The sequence below is a fragment of the Mytilus galloprovincialis genome, chromosome 9 (assembly GCF_965363235.1).
Source record: "Mytilus galloprovincialis chromosome 9, xbMytGall1.hap1.1, whole genome shotgun sequence".
Classification (NCBI taxonomy): Eukaryota; Metazoa; Mollusca; class Bivalvia; order Mytilida; family Mytilidae; genus Mytilus; species Mytilus galloprovincialis.
The window spans coordinates 41,839,598-41,862,319 of NC_134846.1; the positions used below are offsets into that span (position 1 = coordinate 41,839,598).

At 31.6% G+C, this 22,722-nt stretch overlaps 1 protein-coding gene across 4 annotated transcripts in view; it reads right to left on the bottom strand.

Moving 5' to 3' along the window:
• Positions 1-823: 823 nt before the first annotated feature.
• The window catches only part of LOC143045021 (protein TBATA-like), a 29,819-nt gene continuing 7,920 nt past the window's right edge, over positions 824-22,722 (bottom strand). Inside the window, exons 1-9 of one of the 4 annotated variants that reach the window (XM_076217301.1) lie at positions 16,668-16,686; positions 14,527-14,732; positions 11,640-11,882; positions 6,701-6,951; positions 6,440-6,521; positions 5,583-5,757; positions 4,435-4,487; positions 3,759-3,800; positions 824-1,792 (exon numbers count right to left, since the gene is read on the bottom strand). In XM_076217301.1, the coding sequence (XP_076073416.1) occupies positions 1,554-1,792; positions 3,759-3,800; positions 4,435-4,487; positions 5,583-5,757; positions 6,440-6,521; positions 6,701-6,951; positions 11,640-11,882; positions 14,527-14,731 (1,290 nt within the window). In that variant the 5' untranslated portion in view covers position 14,732; positions 16,668-16,686 and the 3' untranslated portion in view covers positions 824-1,553. Of the gene's footprint in view, positions 1,793-3,758; positions 3,801-4,434; positions 4,488-5,582; positions 5,758-6,439; positions 6,522-6,700; positions 6,952-11,639; positions 11,883-14,526; positions 14,733-15,219; positions 15,464-16,667; positions 16,687-22,722 lie in introns of those variants that run through there. The other 3 variants (XM_076217299.1, XM_076217300.1, XM_076217302.1) reach the window with 3 other exon arrangements.

Genomic DNA, 22,722 nt, shown 5'->3' on the forward strand with positions numbered 1-22,722 from the left:
ATTAGGTAAAACAATATGAAGTTTTAAAGCAAGGCTTTAATTACCCATGCTGGCAGTGTCTATTAAATTTTTGTGCAAATTTTTTGTGTTATAGCCAGTGCAGACATTGTCTAGGAAATGAGAAATCGACTACCAAATGATTTCATGCACATGATTCAATACATTTTTGTAGCGATGGTTATTGTAGATATCTTTCTAATAAGTCGCGAAAGTAATGCACATTTTATTGTTAAAGTTGATTATTTTACGAAATGACATAATAAAATCCGTTTCGGAAACACCCCGCTCTCACTGTCACTAAGTTAGTACCTGAGGCATTTTGTCGGTTCAGATGTTCTGCTAAAATACATGGTAAAATACAAGACTCAAACTTAACCCTAAAGACCACAGTGTAATTGGTTAACTGCAAGTTGTAATTGAAAACTTAGAATATTTTGTCGTATTTGGACATGGACACAAGCAACATGACCAAATTATCGGCCAACATAACATGATAGTCAAAATATTTCTAGTCAGCATCGGTAATAGCCTCTGGTGGCCATGTCTTTTTTTAATTCCATTTTAAAGATGTTAAGATTGTAAAAATAAAGCTTACGTTATATTATATTAGTTACTAGTAATTAAATTTTTAAATATGTACTTTCTGATCAAAAGATTCGAATGTAAAAAGTAATCGCGCGGATGATTGATATCTAGTGATGTCAACATCTAAGCACTCAATTTTTAGTGTATGGTGCATTGTTTGGTTTTAGCTGTACTTTTCTTGATTAGTGGATTGATACTTTTTCTCTATCTATAACCAAAATAAAATATAGGTAAATAATTCATATCACAGCAGATTTTATTGAAGGAAATAAATACAATGTATGTTTGAGCAAAATCATGTTCAGTTCTTCATTCAACATGAGCATTATGACTTCATAGACACTCTTATATACAACTAAACTAAATTTTATACATAAATAAACTTTTGAACAACTTAACAATAACAGAAAATGTAATACATAAAACAGAACACGTAAAATTATTCATGATATAACGACCTTGAAAATTCTTTCACTATGGTAACTAGTCGTATCAGTTATCAAACATTTCCAAGGACGTCAGATTTCAGAAAAAAACAACAAATGATAGAATAATACTTGAACATGACTTCTACATATCTAAATGGACGGAATGAAAAGTACAGCAACCGTTCACTGTCGTTCGTGAAAAGGTTATCGCTTTACTTTTGGAACCCTGGCGTTATCTATCATAAATAAACAATACTACCACATGTATATAATACTGATATTGGAGCACTTGAGTGATTATTTTATACAATGTTTTGAAGTTATATGACTAACAAATGAAAGCAAAGAAAAGAGAAAAAAGTACGTTCTGTCCAAGAATCATTAAAACTAAATAATATTTTGTCAGTTAATTGAATTGATGATAATTGTTTGTTATATAATTTCCTCCATTCTTTAAGAAACGAACAGAAATTTCGTTTTGTTCTGAAAGGTTCACAAAGACTTTTGGATTCAAGTTATTTTAGTTTAACTTCTCAATTTTCAAAATGTGTTTGGACTAGTAACTTGGTATGTGGGCTCGACTATTGGTTCCTGGGTTTGATTTTCACTTTCTCTTTTCCCTTTTGCAGAGTTGGTATATCTAAGTGTGACGGCCTGGTCAGTATTAATACCATTTGTAGCAGGTACTGTAGTTTTCAAAGGAGTACGCATGCGCGATCCACTTCTTGTAGGAGGCTTCTTGAAAGGCTCTGATACTGGTGGTTTCATCTGGTCAGCGGCTGCAATATTAAGAAAAAAACATTAACATTTTTCATTATACTATTATACTAACGTGTTACTTTGAATGAAATAAATTGTGTAAAAAGTAAAATCACAAAAAACTCCGAAGAAAGTTGTTATTTAAACGTTTTGCAGATAAAAGATATCAAAACAGAAATAAACAACTCGCTTTCTACGTACACCCAAATTGTTCCCAAAAGGGTATCTTCTTACCATCTGATTATTTAAAAACAAAACGCATTCGCTTCTTATGCATGATTCAGAATATTATAACTATACTATGTCTCAGTTCATGATTACCATAAATGGATGGGATTTGCCAAGGATGTTAAACTGCCCGAGCGAAGTACCAAAATCCTTTTTCCACTGTTTCGCCGTTATAAACGGTGTTCAAATTAAACCCATTCTGTTGTTTTCCGCTAGCATTCACCACAAGCAATTTTTAGTAAAAGCAAAACGATGATTGATTCGACTTCTAAATCAGTTTAAAATGATATAAAACTACAATGAAATTTGTAATATTAACAGCTGGTCTGACATTACGATATATATTCTGATTGTTTTCAAACGTACGGTACAGTTTTTCAAAAATACTGCTTTTTTGTACACATCATTTTATAGTCAAATTTGCTAAATGGTAACAACATTCGAAACTAAGTTAAAGATAATATTCTAGTAAGATTATCTTACAAATCACAGATAAAAGTTATAAAATGACCTCTGAAACAGAATTATAATCTATATAACATATATGTGTTTGAAAATGTGAATGTGCAGAACGTTTTGAATATCTACGATATAATATAATATTATATGATATAATGAAATATAAATATATCAAAGAGTCTAAAGAAAGGCTTGTTAGATTGTTTTAAAAATTGGACAAATATCTACCCGGTTGTTGATAAAGAAATATTTCAAATTTTGCTATCATTTTAATGCTTCGTAATATTTTGCACCAAATGACATGCGGAACCAGGTTGTGTTGATTTGTATTTGTAAAACAATTCAAACCCCCACTTCTGATAGGATTTCAGTTTGGATTTGAATGTTTTTTAAATTAATTTGTTTGGATAAATACTCAATTGTTTTATTTTTAAACTATTCAGGCGTGAGATACAGTGTTGTCAAAATTTCACGCAGAAAACAGTGATATTGTGAGCTTTTGATGTCTTAATAACTTTTCAAATATCAAATGTTCAAAGTGAATTTTGACGTCTCTTATCAATGAATAACGTTTCGTTATGTTCTATGTTTTAGCAGCAACTTTAAAACTATGAAATATGTTGATTGAAACAGAAGCAAAACACGATGAATACATTTTTTTAATATGTAAATAAACTCATCATAGATACAAGGACTAAATTTAGTATATACGCCAGATGCGCGTTTCGTCTACAAAAGACTCATCAGTGACGCTCGAATCCAAAAAAGTTAAAAAGACCAAATAAAGTACGAAGTTAAAGAGCATTGAGAACCAAAATTCCTAAACGTTTTGTCAAATAGAGTTAAGGTAATCTATTCCTGAGGTAGAAAAGCCTCAGTATTTCAAAAAATTCAAAAATTTGTAAACAGTAAATTTATAAATATAACCATATCGATGACAATTCATGTCAATAATAATAACGATAAGCCGAGTCGTCGAATCATGAGCACTAATAATTTGAAATTGTAACGGTTCAATGTGTTCAAAATGAAAGAATTTAACTCTGTTTTTGTTATCATTACTACAGAGAGAAAGGTCATACATTTTATAAGGGAAATGTCTAAAATTTCTGTAATGGCTAACATGTTTAAATCATCATTAGAAAAAAAATAACTGTGCTACTTCTAAACTATGACTAATCTAGTAATAAATATAAATGCATAAGAAGATCATCAGTTGTGAAAATACTAGTGAGTATATCGTATAATCAAGCCAACGATAATAAATACATCAAACAAAATTCATACAATAATACATACGATAAAACTCATCTAACATGGCCAAAGGATCTACAGTAAAGTCTGAAATAAGGAGTGGAAAATTGGGGTAATGGATCAGGTGATTCTATATTCCGGTTACATTGTTGTCGAGTTATTTACCAAACTACCTGGTGGAGCTTACGGTGTCTAAAGTCAGAAGTCTTTTATTATGCTTTTGTCTTTGATTGCTGACTGTTATATTTGTTTTTCGGCTATTTAAAAAAATATGTAGATTTTGAGTTCTGTACATTTTTGAAGTTTGGTAACCTGTATTAAAGCATGGACATACATACTTTGTTTTATTCATATTAAGACGTTAAGGTTTGTTTAGCAAAATCTTCTGAAATTTTATTTGTTCATAATTTTGTTTTGTGTTTTTATCTTCTTGTAAAGAATACACACATTATAATCTTATGGGAACAAATACACATACACATAATATACAAAAATGGAAACTGAACTGCTGTGTAATAATATATTAAACTTCGAATTATATATGAGTTAAATAGATTTTATAAATTTCTTAAGATGTTGACTCAAAAATGCAAGGGTCAGGCAAGTTTTTTTGAAAAGCTTAAACTGGTTCCAAATACATATAAAATAATTTCCCAAAAAAAGATAATCATTTCCGGAAAATTCATCTGCCAATATAAAATATATCTAAGTTGAAACCTACCATCTCCAATTCCTCCAGATATAACAGGTGGTCTGTTTTCTGTAACAATTAATCTAAAACAAGAAATCATAAGTATTCATGACACAAAAAGAACATACGGTGACTTAAGAAACAAACAAAAAGGTACAACTATCACAACTTTAAAATTCACCAAATAAGGAAGTTCAATCCACAGTGCCCATTATGAAGGTAACAATTTGAACTGTTTCTAAAATTGTAAATTGTAGCACTATTCAATTGCATTTTGTTTTAATGTGCTTCTAGTATCGGTCTTTAAATTGAATTTATTTTTTTAAAATGATCTGGTTTTTACTTTTACATTGATGTATATTTAGTCAGTGGTTTAAACTTTTAATTATTAGAAAGCCTAAAGAAGAGTGTTTCCAAGACTTTTAAAAATACTACTTTTTAATACTGTTTATATTATCAAGAATATCAATCGGACCTGCTAGGGCAGTCTAAGCAGAATTTTTGTATGGACATTTTTTTCTAAATAATATGTCGCGTTGGTAGAATGAAAAAACTACATGTACGTAAAGAAGTTGATTTATTGAGGCAAAAGTAGTTCACCGATTTTTTTAAACTCGTTAACCGATTAAAATTAAGAAGAGACAAACTAATGTTACAAGCAAAAACTGAGGGAATAGCATGAACTACAGATGGATGTTTCCTAAAATACTTGCATCACCTGCTATGCGAGTTCTCATTAGCTAAAAACCCTTTTTTTACACAAACAAAATTATTTGATATTTGTTTGATTGTATTCTTCAATAGTATTTTTATTGATAAAATGATTCAAATGGACATGTAAAACGTGACGTTGCTGTATTGTTATGTTAAGATGATACCTAATATTTCCGAGTATCCTGCTCTATATAGCTGTGTGCAATGCCGAATGTAGGACCAACGAGGAAAATGACCGAATTGTGGAAAGCATACACATCTGTATCACGACTGGACCTTGTTTTGAGTTATATTATGTAACTTATAGATTAACAACACCAACACGTGTTTAACATAATCATCGGTGCTTTGTATGTCATTGGAAGCGTGTACCTTACATTTTAACAAAATTAACACTTTGCTGTCGTTGTTGTACAAGACTTTAAAGAACTTTTGTATGATTACCGTTATAGTGAATAACTTACCTATCTACATCACCAGCGGCTTGTTGTTGTTGTTGTATAAGCTGACTATTTTCACTAATAGGTGGAAGTTTTGTTTTACTATCCCCTTCCATATATTCCACCGGAACGTCTCTTTTGTAGTAATCATCTTTGCTTGATACAGCGGCTTTGATAAAATCTTGTACTAAGGCTTTTTCTGCAAAATGAATAAATTAATATTAAACTTTAGAGTATATAAAAAAGAAGATGTGGTATGATTGCCAATGAGACAAATATCCACAAAAGACCAAAATAACACAGACATTAACAACTATAGGTCATCGTACGGCCTTCAACAATGAGCAAAGCCCATACCGCATAGTGAGCTATAAAAGGCCCCGATAAGACAATGTAAAACAATTCAAACGAGAAAACTAACGGCCTTATTTATGTAAAAAAAAAATGAACGAAAAACAAATATGTAACACATAAACAAACGACAACCACTGAATTACAGGCTCCTGACTTGGGACAGGCACATACATAAATAATGTGGCGGGGTTAAACATGTTAGCGGGATCCCAACCCTCCCCTAACCTGGGACAGTGGTATTTGGTATTAGAGACATTTTTCAATAAACTGAACGTATAAAAATATATCTTACTTCACAGTGGAAGTGGAGAACATGAATCTGTTCTCTTTGCATATTTAAAAAGAATTTCCTAATTCCTACTTATTTTGTAAGCCTAAGGAGAAAATGTGTCTGTGCAAATGCATTTATGATATCTTTCTGAAGTTCTTTATAAAAGACACCAGCAATTTTGTTGTTGTTACAGTTATATTATCTGTTTTCGACTCTTTAAAAAGAAACTGTCATAGTGATTATCCATCTGTCTTACCTCTTTCGCCAGCAGAACACAGCCATGCTTGTACAGCGTTAATATCTTCTGTTTGTAATATCTGACATAACATAGACAATACCTGAAAATATAAAACATATTTCAAAAGTTAATAATATTTTTAAGAGTACAACAAAAATTATTTCTGGAAGCTTTGATTTAGCCTAATGTACAAAAATTTAAAACAAAAATCTCTGCTGAAAAAGTTAAAATGAACATTTCAAACATATTTTGTTTTAAATTTAATGTTCTAAAACACACCATTGCTTCTGAATCTGGTTCGGCTGATATGTGTTGTAAATTGGGCATTGGTCTCCCTCCTCGTGACTGTCCTCGAGACTGTCCACGTGACATAGCTCTTGATGGTGGAGGTATAATCCTACCAGTCTTTTCGGAATACTGTGTCCTTGGTCTTTCTAGTTCTCTCGGTTGCTGTGGTTGTTGTTGTTCTGGCAAAGTAAGACCCTCGGTAAGAGATTTTAATTCGTCCCTCCATCTTTCTGTTACAGGAACTGTAAAATGAATTAAGAAAATAAACATACGATATGTGTCTTTTTTTAAGTATGAACTATTCACAAAGTATTTAGGCTATGGCGATCTGCAGCACTATAAGGTGAGTATCAAACACATGAATGTCTATTGTATAATTTTGTACGCCATACTGTGATCCCCGGGTCAATAACTTTAAAGATATAAGAAGATGAGGTACAAGTGCCAATGCGAAAAATCCATCCCTGAATGTCAGAATTTTTCAATTTGAGAAATCTCATAATTTGATGACTTTACCCTCATGGAGATATATATGATCTAATAAATTATTGTAAGAATAAATCGAGGCAACTAATTTTATGCAAATGGAATTCATAGAACATAATATCCATGAGACAATGCTATTTACTGTACTTTTTGATAATTAAAGTAGGTAATAACTGATCTTGGAATTTCAAAATGAAGCTTGCAGTAACTGTATATCTGTTCAACACAATGTAGGTAGTACCAAGTTAATTTGTTGATGTTAATGTATAATGACGACCTTTTTGGTATGCGTTTATTTCATAATAGAAAAATCCTTGATCTGTTGGTTGACTTTTCAACTGTTTCACCCTTTATAAGAGCTATTTGAACAGTCGGTCGCGGACGATTATAAGTTAACTTTTCGAACAATCTAAGGTGGATGTAATCCACATCCCACCACATAAGTTTACTTATTTCAAAAGACTCCTGTAGATTTTTATGAATTATGTATGTTTGCGTTTATCTTCTAAGTCTTTAATAATAAATTCATAACTTATAATCAAGTCCTGTTATAAACATATACAAATATGTGTTAAAAATACTTTTAAACATTTACTTTAACTGAATTATTATTATCAAATTTAATAAACATTTCAAACAGCAATTACAAACTATTATCTGCTTTTGAAATCGTGCTTTCAAAAGGAACGAAGTGCATTTTAAAAATTCAAAATGACAGTCCATGTCACCGTAATTATATGCAATCACTAGAGAGTTTATATATATATATATTGAAAGATGGATGGTTCGAAGCACTTAACGGAACCAGTATGTATATATTTATGACTGTATATACAATTATATCTTTTGAAAGTAAATCCATTTGATTAAAAAGACATTAAATTGATGTATTTTACAGTAAAAAAAATCATGAATAGACCATTTAAAGAAAATTTGATCTTTTCAAATAATATACATAATAATATGATATCGAAGAATTTTTTAGTGAAAATTGGGAAACCGGACCGTGATTAATGTAATGGAATACCAATACGTAATCACAAGAAAAAGTTTAGCATATAATCCGGACTAAATGGGGTAGGCGGGTAACACAACCCCAATAAGTGAACGTTTCAACATGTAAACTGTTTCAAACGCTTATATAAGAATAAGTGTGCGCAATTAATTGTGTCTAAAATGACATTTGATATTTTTGCAAAATCTTCCGCTTAGTGCAAAATTGACACTTCGCCTTAACTGTTTTTTCTGTGTGTAAATATATAGACTCTACAAGGATAATGACTTTAATATAACTTTACTATTATTTGTAAAACAGATTTGTTTTTGTTTGTGTGGTTAAAGTCTGAGTTTATTTTGCCACTGTTCTAGTTCTTCTGTTTGTTTCATTGTATCAATTGATGGTACAATGTGCAAATGTGATGATTATATTTGTTCTTCCACCGACCGAATAAAAGAATGGTTACATATCACAATACTAGTTTAATCTCACAACATGTTTGAATGTCTGCAACGAATCTCTTCAATTGTTGGTGATGGTGTTTTTTTAAGTCCTTATACCTTTATATTTCATATTATCATCAGTAATATTTACAATATTGTATGTATCTAACGTTCAGATGATATTTTTGACAATCGTCTATGTTGAATATATATACGAAACAGATGATGTGGTATGATTGCCACAAACTATTATCTGCTCGTCTATGTTGAATATATATAAAAGAGAAGATGTGAAAGGATAAATCTAGTTTATGATGAGTATAGTCATTACTCATATCATTGTTTTGGACTAATTATAGTGTTTGTTTAATGTATGGGTGCTTTTTATTGTTGAAGGTCGTATAGTGGCCTCTTATTAGATTTTGATATTAGTTAACATGAAATAAAGGAGATGCGGTATAGCAGCAACGAAACAAGATTCAATAAGAGAACACAGGGCATGGATGTTAGAAACTGTAAGGAACTGAGCAGCCTTCAACCTGAATAAGCAAAACCCAAAGATTCAAAACTAAAAGGACCTGACAATGTGATGTGAAACAATTCAGACAAGAAAACCAACGACCTGATTTATCATTTCTATTCAGTTTTTCTCTATTATAGAGGTCTACCGTACCACACATACCTTTTTTGATTATATTTCATCAACAGTAAAAGATTGGAAGAAAACAAACATGTATTATATCAGCTCCAATTTGTCCTTCAGAATATATGTAACCAATTTAACAAATTTTCTAAAGTTTTAACCTTTATATTCAAGTTCTATCAGTTATATTATATATAATTCACTGAGTTATATGAACACATTGACCTGCCTCTAAACTTTCTTTCAGATATAAAACGTTACATTGGTTGAGATCTATTGAAACTCGAGTATCCCGATTGTTTAATATTTAATAAAATACACATCCAAAATCGATTTAAAAATTAATGACATTTTTTCAAAGAGGTAATTTAAATATGAATTTTTAATTACCATATGGAAAACATTCAATAAAGCAATTTCAGGTATTGAACTGTCTCATGGAACAATTTCAATAGATTTGCTATTGATGTAATTCGTCATATAATACCCTGATTTAAAACAAGAAATTCAATAGCGATCAAAAACATACTACATATTCCGGTTACTGTCCTTTTAAAAAGCACTAACATGTCGATTTCAGTTATTGAAACTTACACTATTGACAGACAGATGGATTTTAAATGTTTATTTCGCCCATTATTTGCTTAACAAAAATGTAATGGTTAGTTACGGCTTTCCTAATCAATTCATTTTGGAGAGACACCATTAATATAATTGATTATAACTACTTGATATCAAAAACATGGCATGTTTGCTTGTTTTGTGTCATTAGTTTATCACATAGTACCCACATAACGGTAGACATTTGTACGGTGTATGTATTGTAGGTTTAAATTGTAATAGATTAGATTAAAAGAAGATGTGGGGTATACGTCAATTAGATAGCAACATAAAGCACAAATACCCCAAAAAAAGTCACCCGGAGTTCAACACAGTACAATCTTCAACAATTGAAAGGTAGAATAGAATTGGTCTAAAGCGCCCAAAGTCGGATAAAAGTTGTAAATAATTGAATTATCTATGATCTGCCATCAGCATGAGAACCGTGGTCGATACAAGTGCTCCTAAACGGTAAGCATATCCTGCTCATATCCTGGCACCCGTCGTGTTGCTCATGGTAAATACAAATTCCGTGTTAGGTTCATTTGATGATATCACAAACGGGGAGAATAGGTACGAGCATAGTCTACGTGCAACAAGCACTTTAGTTTTGTTTATTTACCAGAAGTAAATTGGAAAACGATTGTCTCCATATCTAAACACAAATAATCAAAATACAAAAAAATCTAACTCCTTTTGATCACTTATAAGACACACTGTAGTGGAATTTTAGGATATCGATATTACAAATCTTAACATTTCTATCAAAACATGAAAGTCTGAAACCACTTAGACAAAGAATAAGCGATTTAAGCTTTTTCCATCTTGTTCACAAGAGATTTTACTTTGTGACAACAACAATCAAGATTAAGACGTGTAAAATGTGAATTTGAACATTCTAAGTGACATAGTAAAAGGTGGAAAATATTCACATCAAACCACAAAGCTCTAAATTGTTAAAACAAATTAAGCCAAAAGCATTACTTTTTATCTACAATGAAAATATGAAATAAAAACAAATTCCGTAGCAATGAAATAATGACAAAAAATACCGTGACATTTATTTTATTTATAAGACTTTTTTTAATATTCAATTGATATCTACAAACTAGACTGTAACAGTTCGTGTTTTCAAACCAAGAAAGATCACATATAAATTGAAAGTTGCAAAATGTTTAAATGGCAAAAAAACTGCAAGCCACTCGTGACCGACCTTCCGCCAGTACTTATCGAAAATAAGGAATTTTCATGGACGTAGTCGGCCTGTAGCCACCCCGAATAGCGGGAAGTCGAGGAGGCTCTGTACGAATAAATACAAACATATTTCAACATTTAAGATAAGTCACCTATCTTTCTCTTATTTAACAATGTATAAAGTATTTTTATTTGCATTTAAACATGGTGCAGTTGTTTTCACCCAAAACCAACGGGGTCTAAAATAAGAATGAAAATATTCTTACCAAACTGATTAGGCGGTAAAATGTATGATGTATATTTTGTACGTCGATGTTCAAAAGCGTTTTGTTATACACATCATTCGATAAACGTTACTATTTTAAGCCATGCATATGAGGATTGTTTTGTTTCAACAGAAAGGGCAAAATAGGATGCCAAATTTAAGCATGGTCTTCCATATGAAATGAAAAAGAAACAATTACAATGAACCTGCTACAGAGATGTTGTATGCTTTATGGTTTATGTTGATGCGTGTTGCAAAAATGTGTATTTTAAAAAGAAAAAGCAATAAAGAAAACAACGTACCAAGACCAACTTTTGGAATTGCTTTTTCTCTCCATGGATAACTATTTAGTCCTGTAAAATACTGTAATCCTGTGACTGTGTTGATTGGATGTAGTTGTGAATTCACATTAATTGCATTAACTGGTATTCTCTGATTGGCTAATTTGTCTTTGTTGAAACTATTTGGAGGGAATTGTAAAGAATATTTAGGGTTGGCGAAATATCCATCATCGTTCACAGCACAAATTGGAACATCTAATAATCCTGAAAAGATAAAGATAAATACTTACAATAAAGATTTCATATTATAACATGTTTTACTTAATATAGAATAGGAGGATGAGCTACAATTGCCAGTGAGAGATTTATCCAACTCAAGTTTAGCGTACGGACTTAGACGAAAACCCAAAATGCATGATAAACGTAAAACCAATATGACAGACCGAAACAAACGACAACCAATAAGTTACACAACTTATGTATAATTTTGCGAGGTTAAACAAGTTATTTTTAGCAATCAATCCTCTGTTAACCTGGGGCAGTGTTGTAACAACACAACATAAGAACAAACTGTAAAATTCAGTTGGAAATGGCTTAACTTATCAGACTGAAACCAAGCACAACCTGCATAACACAAAACTTATTTTATTTCCCACTTAATCGAAATTACTATCCAATAAGAATGAGTCGATCTGAAGAAGCTGACATTATTTGCAAACCAAACGCACGAAGCTCTGGGATCTACATAGAATCATATTTAAAACAGTGTAGCTGTGGCCATTGATTGACGACCTAAATTATCCCATTGACTGGGACAGATTATGTGAACGTTTGTCTGTAACGACCACTGCTCACTATGTAATTAATATAGACACTTAAACTGTGGGGTCACCAAAGGTTCTCAACACATAAATAAAGTAATTCGAAAAAAACGTTCAGGAATAACACGATGTTTTGATCTATATCAATAATATAAATTCAAAACATAAAGGTTATTCCTGATTAATTTTTCGAATTATTTTATTATTAAAGGCGTTCAGAAACTTTGATGAACCCACGGTTTAAATTCTACATTAAGCAAGTAGTGAGCAGTTGTCGTTACAGACACACGTTCACCCAATCTGTCCCAGTCAATGGAATAATTTAGGTCGTCAATCAAAGGCCACAGCCACACTGTTTTGAAAATGATTCTAGTTATGCTATCAATAGTATTGCTCACTTCGTGGTTGGTTTTTCTCTCTCAGAAATAATCCCCATCAGGTATGCTGGAGGTCATATGCATGCAAATGTATGAGCAATATAACTTAACAGAACAACCATATCTTTAACTGGCTGTATTTGTTTGCACCTGTCCTGAATAAATAAAGGCAACAGTAGTATACCGTTGTTCGAAAGTGGAGAGTTGTCTCGTTGGCACTTAAACCACATCTTTCGCATGTCTATCATATATAATAAGTTTTATAATCATCTGTACACTTTACATCTTCATCTCTGTGTTTAGCAGCATCCATTTAAGTTGGAAGAACTTTAAATTATAAATGTCAAAAGTTGCGAAAATAATTTGTTAACTTTGATTCTATTTCAGTAAAAATAACACCTCGTCGTTTATTTTCTTTGTAACGTGTATGTAATTATTTTTTGTTTTGAAAATATAAAACTATAAATATGTGATGCTTAACTTTGTTTACTCAGTATAGTTATATACACTTTAGTGTTAATTTATTTGATTGTATGTCACAAACATTATTAAAGTGTTCAAAAGCAATAACATTGAATTAATTTAATTTGAATTGAATTGATATGTTATTCGTTATGATCTTGAACTACCAACATGAAGAACAGCAATAATGCCACTGTGCTTTGATGTACGACTATAATAGTTCTGATTTATATGTTTAATTTTATGTGTAGTCTTCTTTAACAATTCTGGGTATCAAATATCGGTTATCATTATTTATCGGCTGGGTTGTTGGAATAGTTTAACGTCTTCTCATTCCTATGCCCATTTATCCATATCAACTTTAAGAAGTTTAAAAACTCGTATGGTTTGTTATCACAAGTTTAAATTACTTCAATTAAGTTGCATTTGAATGACAGATTAAACCATTTAAACCATAAATGTTCTTATAAATATATATAACGCTTGATTTGCTTTTTCATTATGTTATACTTGAAAGATTATACGTTCTCTATAGAAACACTACACATAACGACGTGCTAAATTGTTTACTTGTTTACAAATGTACGTTTTGCATTTTCTGTCAATCTTTATTCAAAGTCAGTCAAACTATGGAGATAAGTAAGGACATATACAACACTTCGTGAAATCTGATATATATCTGTTTAATGGGTTACGGATCACTTTCGCTTTTGAATTAATTCAACAATGCATACAAGTCTGACTAACATGCAATGTCTGACTTTGGTTACAGACTAACAATGTCTGACTTTGGTTACAGACTAACAATGTCTGACTTCGGTTACAAACTAACATCTGTGTTTCCATATATATTTGCAAACAGTAGTTAGAGATGTTTCTTGTTTGCGCTTGTTGGCAGTTCAGTTTCTGATGTGCGTGTTGTTTTATATCATTTCAATTATTTGTATCTAACTTTCTTAAAATGTTGTGACTGGTATAAGCAGGTAAAACATTCAGCTAAGTTTTAAAAAAGGTGTCTGCTTTTGTAAGGTATAAACACAAAACTTTCTCTATTTTTTAAGACCCAATAAAGGCAACAGTAGTATACCGCAGTTCAAAAGTCAACAACAACAGGTAACAACAGCCATTTTCCTTAATTGGTACAGAAAATTTTAAGAAAAATTGTGGGTTGAACCTGGTTTTGTGGCTAGCCAAACCTTGCACCTTTATGACAATGTTAAATATAATAAAAGACGTTTAAAATGTTACCTTTTATATGCCTCACTCTTCCTGGATGTGGATTGTGTCGTGTGAAAAATGAATTTTGGCTAAGTGCCCCAAATCGTGATCCGGACTGTGTTGATGGTCTTTGTTTTCTAAAGGCATCCATTGGACTCATATAACCTTCATGTACAGGTCCAGGATTTGCTATCAGTGCACCATTTGTTGGTCGAAATACTTCAGACTGACTCATGCTGCAAAAAAGAAGAAAAAATCTGAATAGCTGTGTTGCTTTTGATATTCTATTTACATTCTTTGTGAGTTCTTATGTTGCACAACAACAGCACAAAGTTATAAAGAAGTCAATATACATGGGATTCCAATTGCGCACCTTTAATTTGTTTTAAATCCTTTATATAACTTCAAACGTTGATATTAAATAATCTATTAAATAATCTATCTTAACCATTTTGTTCAGACTATTGTGAAAGGGCAATAAAGAAATCATAACAAAAGACATTGAGGCTGCAAGAATATTTTGAAAAAAATGTAGACATTTATACATTTACAGATGATTCTTCATCCTACGAAACAATGCTGAATACTGTTCACAATTATCCCTATCTCCATCTATAGCCGATGGCGGGGATTCTGTGAGATTTTGGTTGAAATTTTAACCCATGTTTAGCAAGCTAAGGGAATTCTAAGCTAATCATTATCATACTACAAATCTACAAATACCTTTCCAACATTGTTAAAAAATCTGAGCAACCAGTTTATTTAGATCCTTTATACTATATATGTTCCTCTCGGATAATGTTTCAATCCACCTTTAATCTTTCTTAAATATCCGTGCTAACACAGTTCGAGTAATCCACTATATACAGAATTTTAAACCATTCCAGCTTCATCTAAGATCATTAAGTTTGATCAAATTTAATGTAGTGTATAAAATTACTCTATCCAATAGGTATACAACGTTGTCGCTTCAGTAAGACCTTTTTAAAGGGGTTCTTATTGTCAAATATTAATATAAGATATCTTTGTTCTGTAAACAGTAGATAAAACTTAAATCAACAAATATGAAGTTAAAAATCGTCTGGCTAGGATACCAAACTATGCGTTTTACCTACCTGAAGAGACCAGGGTTGTGGAATCAACAGTAGTAGGGTTATAAATGTGCCCAGAAAACCTTTGCTATGATTATACTGTATATCATCAATTGCAAGAAAATTAACTTAATGACAAGATCTTGCTATTTATTTCATTTTTTAAAGAAACGTTAAATGTTATATGACATAATGAATAATGTACCTTTATAAAAATCTTATCGAATATATGCAATTTATTTATTATACATGTTATAAGATTATACAGATATCAAATGATATTGACTCGTCTTTGACAACCAGGAATAAAATCTATGATTATAGTTTCCGCACAACCTTAATTATTTTGTCTCCAAACTGTAACCATTAAAATGTGACATGTTTTTATTTCCAATAAGTGATATTTTCTATTCTACCATGATTTACAATGTACCGACCGCGGATCACATCTGTTTCGTTTCTCTTGTTTCTATTACAGAAGCTTTCTTGAAGGAAAAAATTTACGGTTAGTTTAATTGGTCAATCAGAGCTATTTTCAGCCTAAACCAACTTCGTCACTCCAAAACACATGTGTATACGGTCGGCATCACAAGAAAGCAGTCGCTATCAAATGAGTACACAGTTGATTCCAGACATATTTCCCTAAGTGGGTCACTTATGTTCTTTTATAAGTTTTAACCCTAACACATTTTGACTAATTTCCAGTATTGACCACTGGACCATACGACATATGTCGGATGTGGAGAGTTGATATAATGACCCTTCCTGAGCACCTGGCAACACTCGAGGGTTTGTTGGGAGAACTTATTACGGCTGTTTGGTCTGGAAATATGTGCCCTTACTTCTATTTTCTTTCTTCTGTGCCCTCTATATATTTTTTACACCCCCCTTTTTTTACCATTATTGATTTTGTTGTTTTCTACATGTTAATTACCATCTAATTCATTCTTCAAATTAATTTTCCCAAAGTCCGATAAAAATTCAATATTAACTACCTACTACACCAAACAACAACTACATATAATTGCTTAATAACCAAAAGAACGATACTTAAAGAGTTCATACTCTATATATACTAACAAATTTTACTGTCAAGCAAAGATCTTTATCTTTTATGTGATATTGAAAAGGTCTGTGTAGGCTTTGTAGATCTGACATAAATCTAAACTTAGTACAACCTTAAAAGAATAAAATACGAATATATACGAGGGTACTTGCATTTAATTGAATTTATAAAGCCTATAAATAAATATTCAAGTTTACATATTTCATTTCAAGGTACTTAACACGTGTTAAAATAAATAAAAATACAAACTATAAACCCAACATCAAACACTTGTATGGAGGATTTCATCTTTGAAATAGAAAGAAATGCGATATAGAGTAAGAAAAACTAAACTGTTGCCTTTGTATATATTTTGTGAGAAGGAAGTTCTATTTCATGTTTCACGTCTGCTTGGAACTGGTTTTGAAAAAGATGTTTCACACAGAAGTGTCATTTTTATTCTTTCCTTCCTGACCGAACATTGACTGTAATATCTTTTCTGACCTATTCAGACATCCTAAGATGTTTACTTTTTTGTCCACACAAACATGTCTGATTTTGAACTAATAACTTCTACAAACATACGTTTTATAAGGTTTGCTTATTTGAGGTCAATCGGCCGAACTGTATTTACCAAAGGAATGTTTGAAACTACTGTCGTTTCATCCTTTTTACTACTTGATTTTGAGGTCATCATTTATCATTACGACCAAGAAGGAGTAGACATTTTTTGCAAAAGTAAAGAATAGAAGGAGGGAGCACCAACAAAATTAGTATAAGGAATCCAACTTGAAACATCGCATCCGATAAGTCAAAATCTTCAACTGGAACCCTGTGTAGAGACATGTTACTTAATCAAAATATTCGGTCCTCCTATTCTGGACTCAGTCATGAGGGAGCTGTATGGTTGGCATGGCTAAAGTTGCAATCATGCATGAAGATTCTTTACATGGGCAGATTTTTCAAATATTAAGTAAATCAAAAAGTGCTGTATGCATAAAAAATGTCAATGACTCGTCTCTTTCAGATATCAATTATGAGATATAATGTTTTCAAAGTACAGGGACTGCAACATTGGTGAGCTGTAAAATCACACCAAGCTGGGAATAGTATATATGTTCCTGCACCAAGTAAGAAAACTGTTACAAATGACATTTTTTATTAGATATGTACTATGTGAGAAGAAAACAGTATTTATTAGCACATTTTTGAAAACCATCAAATGTTTCATCAAAGCATTACGACTTCTGCTTCCGGTCTTGTCGTCTGCAGGAATGTAAATGATCATTACGAAGACATTTTTTTCAATAACTGATAACTTTTCATTGAAACTTTATTACAGTCATTTGCATAAAATTCACCATTAATTCGTTTTCAATTGATACTATATATGAAACATGACATGATAAATTGAATAGTCAATAGAATGCCTGCATATCTAAAGAGATATTTCATGTTATGTAAGATACGCGAATGTTAAGTAGCCGTCAATCCGAAAATCAAGACAGAAAAAAAGTAGACCTGGAATTTACCAAAGCATGTTACGTAACTTTTCTAAAGACAAAAAGGGGCACTTAAATTATGAGGTTTGAATTCACAAGTATTTGCATAAAAGATTTTGAAATACTGATCATGGCAATTCAAGTTCAAAAGGAAACGGGTGCTAATTGAGTGTTCACTAATAAATATTAGTAAGGCAGTAATGTTATCTGGAAACATACTTACGTAAAGTGGTTAGTATTTTATACCAACTTATACGATTGCACCAATAACGGAAATTGATATGAAACAATTAAGATTCAAATTAAGCCACATTATAAGAATATTTAATCGATCAAATTGAACATACCGATGCTCGTTGGGAAAGCCTGGAGAGGAAACGTTTTATATGCCACATTTATTGGCATTATGTTTTCTGATCTGTGCGTCCGTCCGTCCGTTCGTTCGTCCGTCTGTCCCGCTTAAAGTTAAAGTTTTTGGTCGAGGTAGTTTTTGGTGAGCTTGAAGTCCAATCAACTTGAAACTTAGTACATATTTTCCCTATGACATGATCTTTTTAATTTTAATGCCAACGTAGAGGTTTTACCCCATTTTCACGGTACACTGAACATAGAAAATGTTAATGCGAATGGGGCATCCGTATACTGGGGACATATTCATGTTTTTTACACCTTTAATACTTCTATTCTGCAGTAAACATGTATATTTTCGATGTTTCATGTAGATAATAATAGATTTCGAAAAACATTTTTTTAAGTTTAAAGTTCACATTCGAATAGCTTCTTGTTTTAAAATCAATTATGAATCGGTTTCATGTCATGAAATGAGGTCTAAATTAAAAGTTAAATTCCAGAACATAGTCATGTACTGAAATTGTGATTTTACGTGCATTGCAATATGTAGAACCCAGTAATGTGTCGAGAAACAAAGATTCGATGGTGATGAATACGTTAGTTTTTTTTTCATCCATGAACTTCTGGATGGTTTCTATGCATTACTCAATACACGGTGTTACTTAACACTCAATTCCCCCTACTTACAGTGTCTATCAAAGACATATAGATCAAATAGACGACCTTCATAAGTACAAACATATTGAAATTTAAACACAAATCATTTTCCAAAGATAAAAAGATAACAGACTGAAAGATCATTAAAATAATTTTGAATAACCTATGTTTTATCTTTAAATCAATTCTTCGTTTTTATACAGCATGCCATTTATGGGAAAAGTAATTATCGCGCCAGTATATATCAGTTGTTAATAAGGCAGCCCTATGTCTATATAAGTTCTTTTTACTTTTAGTATTTCGTTTACTGGGTGGGTTGAAAGTTATTCGATCATCGGAAATTAATCAAAATGACAATGTATACAATCATTATGTATCCTTTGAACAATGTAGAAAGTTGTCCTCATTTCACGGTAGTTCGATGCAATTTAATTTACCGGACGTAGCAATTTGGAAAGTAAATACTCACTGTTAACCAATTTAACAACATATACTAGAAAAATAATAGCTTATTATTTTGAGAAGCATCAATTAAGAACGAGGTCAATGAAAGCCGGGCTTTATTGGTGCAATTTAATACCATTTGACTTTGTCTGTTGTCCACTGAGTTCAGCAGCACTAGCGTCATTCCGTTCGAATTGCTAATTGGAATTTTGAGGCACCAAATGTTAAACGTTTTCCAATCTTCTCCCTTCCCCCTCCCCCTTCAAATGTATTCTTTTCTTGTAGTCAAAAAGACTCGATATAAATTTTTAATAGAAGTGTAACTACATTTATACGGTATATATACTATGAAGGACATTATTGTGAATGAAAGTTTATTCACGGGATGCTATTTAAAATAGGTATTCTAAATCTTTAAAATGTGTCCTACTTGCATGCATTATCATAAGAATAATCATAAGAACACATGTATATTGACCTCTTTTATTATGGTCCCTTTTTCAATTACGTTTTTTTATATAGAAAAGATAATTATGGTAAAATCAGGCACACGTGGATACGTAGATGCCTTCTATTCAGAAGTACTTAAAAAACGGACATGCTTCTGTTAATATTCACAGAGCATCAATATACCAAAACTTTCACCAAACCGAGTAACAAATTTTCATAACATTCACAGTAGTATTAAATTGACCTTTTCAACAAAAAAAATATAAGTTAATTTCACGCACTTTAAGCTGTAATATTTAAACTAGTTTCAATTTATCAACTTTATGAAGCATGAAGTTTTAACACAAGTCTCCCAGATTGAGTTTAATGTAGAATTAAATCAAATATCAGTGTTTTATTTCATATATTCTCTGATTTATTTAACGAAAATATTTTTTAAAATAAACACTATTTCTATGCAGATATCTGGTGAAATATATCTTGCTAGAATTGGTAAAGCCTGTGTACAGCAGGGAAGAGTTTCAAGCTCCCAGAATGTTAAACTTTCTGTGCCAATCCCAGGTCTGTAACCATATATAATTCAGTGGTTGTCGTTGGTTGATGTCAGTCATATTTGTTTTCATTTATTGTTTTAGCATAATTTAGCAGTACACTTCATTGAGCTGAATTAACCGTATGCGTTTTGCTCATTGTTGAAGGTTGTATTGCCTAAAGTTGCTTTCCGCCTTGTCCATTGATCTCTAAGATGTGTTGGTACTAGAAGTTGTCTCATTGACAACCATACCATATCTCCTTTTCTTTTTAAATGGATCAACTTTGAGAAGTGTTTTAAACAAAAGTGTTCGCAAAAGTGTTTACCCACTTGATTTGTTATTTTGGTACTGTCAATACAGGAAATTGGTCGCTTGTAAAATGAACTACTTGACTATCTAATGTAAAAGTTTTTGACAACATTCAACTTTTGTCGTGCAATACACGAAAAAATATTTTTTTGTGCCAATTCAATATGACTGAAAATTGGTTAACCAATCGAAAAATAGATGTGATTACTTAGTCTCCATAGACAGAATAGTTCAAATAAACAGCATAAAAACTAAAATGCCGTGAACACAAATTGATTTGCAAACACTAACATATCAAAACACTTTGACGTTTTTGTTTGTGTGTGTGTTTGTGTTTTCTCTCTGTATTTGACATGGATCTGAATTGGATCGAGGTTATCTTAATAAAATAAATGTTGTTGTCCCAATCTAATGTCCTATGTCTTTACATTTTTTTATTGAATGAAAAACGTTTTAATTGATTTTCTTTACCCGCCTTATAACTTGTATACGGATTATATATTTCCGAGTCACGCTTACGCTCTTTGCTGAACAAACAGTTGCTTTTCAGGTGACTGAATAGAGTATTAAGCAGACACACAAAGAACTTCCTTTCTAACACGCAGCTTTATTTGATTTCGTTTAGTATAAGATGTTAATTATAGGTAAATGTTGATATTTATTTGATTTCTAAAGTCCAATTTTCCGTTTCATTTACAATACAATCTTTTGAATTAGGTTCTATTGATATTTCTATCAGTGATATGCAAAACGGATAAGCATAATGATAGATCGAATATACACCGAGTATGTATATTGATAAAGGGAAAATACATATCAAAAAGTTTTATTGCACATTTTATTTACACGTTACTGCTGATGTGAAAGGGAATGTACGAAATAACGTTAAATAAAAGTGTAAATTCATAAAAAAATAATGTTGTCCTTGAAAACTTAATACGACGAATTGTGGTCTTTCAGCACCAAACCATGTGAAATGTTAATTGAACAGTGTGCACGAAAATGTAACCCAACCATGCATGTGTGCGTTCTTTAATATCTATGAGTATTCTTTCTCTTGATCTGTTTTATTTTTCCAAAATATTAAAGTCTGCAATTTAATAATTGACTTTTCGTTTGATGCAGTGGTAGATCCAGAAAGGGGGAGGGTCGGGTGTTGGAATCTCCCTTTTATTTTGGACGAGCAATGCATTTTAAGTGGGACATTTAGTTGGACCCCCCCTTTTTTTTGTCCTTGGTTGGGACCCCCCCCCTCCCCTTTAAAAATGGCTTGATCCGCCCCTGGAATGATTTTTTACCATGGTTTTTTAAAAGGCAAATGGACAATTATCTGTTTTAACACGAATAAAGAGGCGGAAGACATCATAGGGGAATTCAAAACTCATAAATCGAAAGTCATTTGACAATGACATGGCAAAATACATAAAACGACGTAAAAAACAAACAAGGCGTAAAAACAAACAAGGCCAAAACAAAACAAGACTGAGCCTTACGAATCAAAATAAAAATTGGGGTGATTTCAATTCCTACAGCAGGTAAGAAAATCCTGCTTCATTATTAGTACACGTCATGTTGCTCGTGGTACAATTAATCGATGAAAAATCTCATTCGTGGAAAACAGAACATGATTGTGGCAACCACAATTTGAACATTTTAGTGGTACATGTAATAGGGGACAAATTTTCCGTCGTGATCAACCATCTTGTGATGGCATCCGTAAAACTTTTGAATTTTGAAGGTATGACTGAATATTATCATTTGGAACTCTTGGTTCAATAGTTTCTTTGTTAGTAGGAATTCTCTATCGGGGAAATGATATCGAGCAAATCACTACGGTTAAAAAG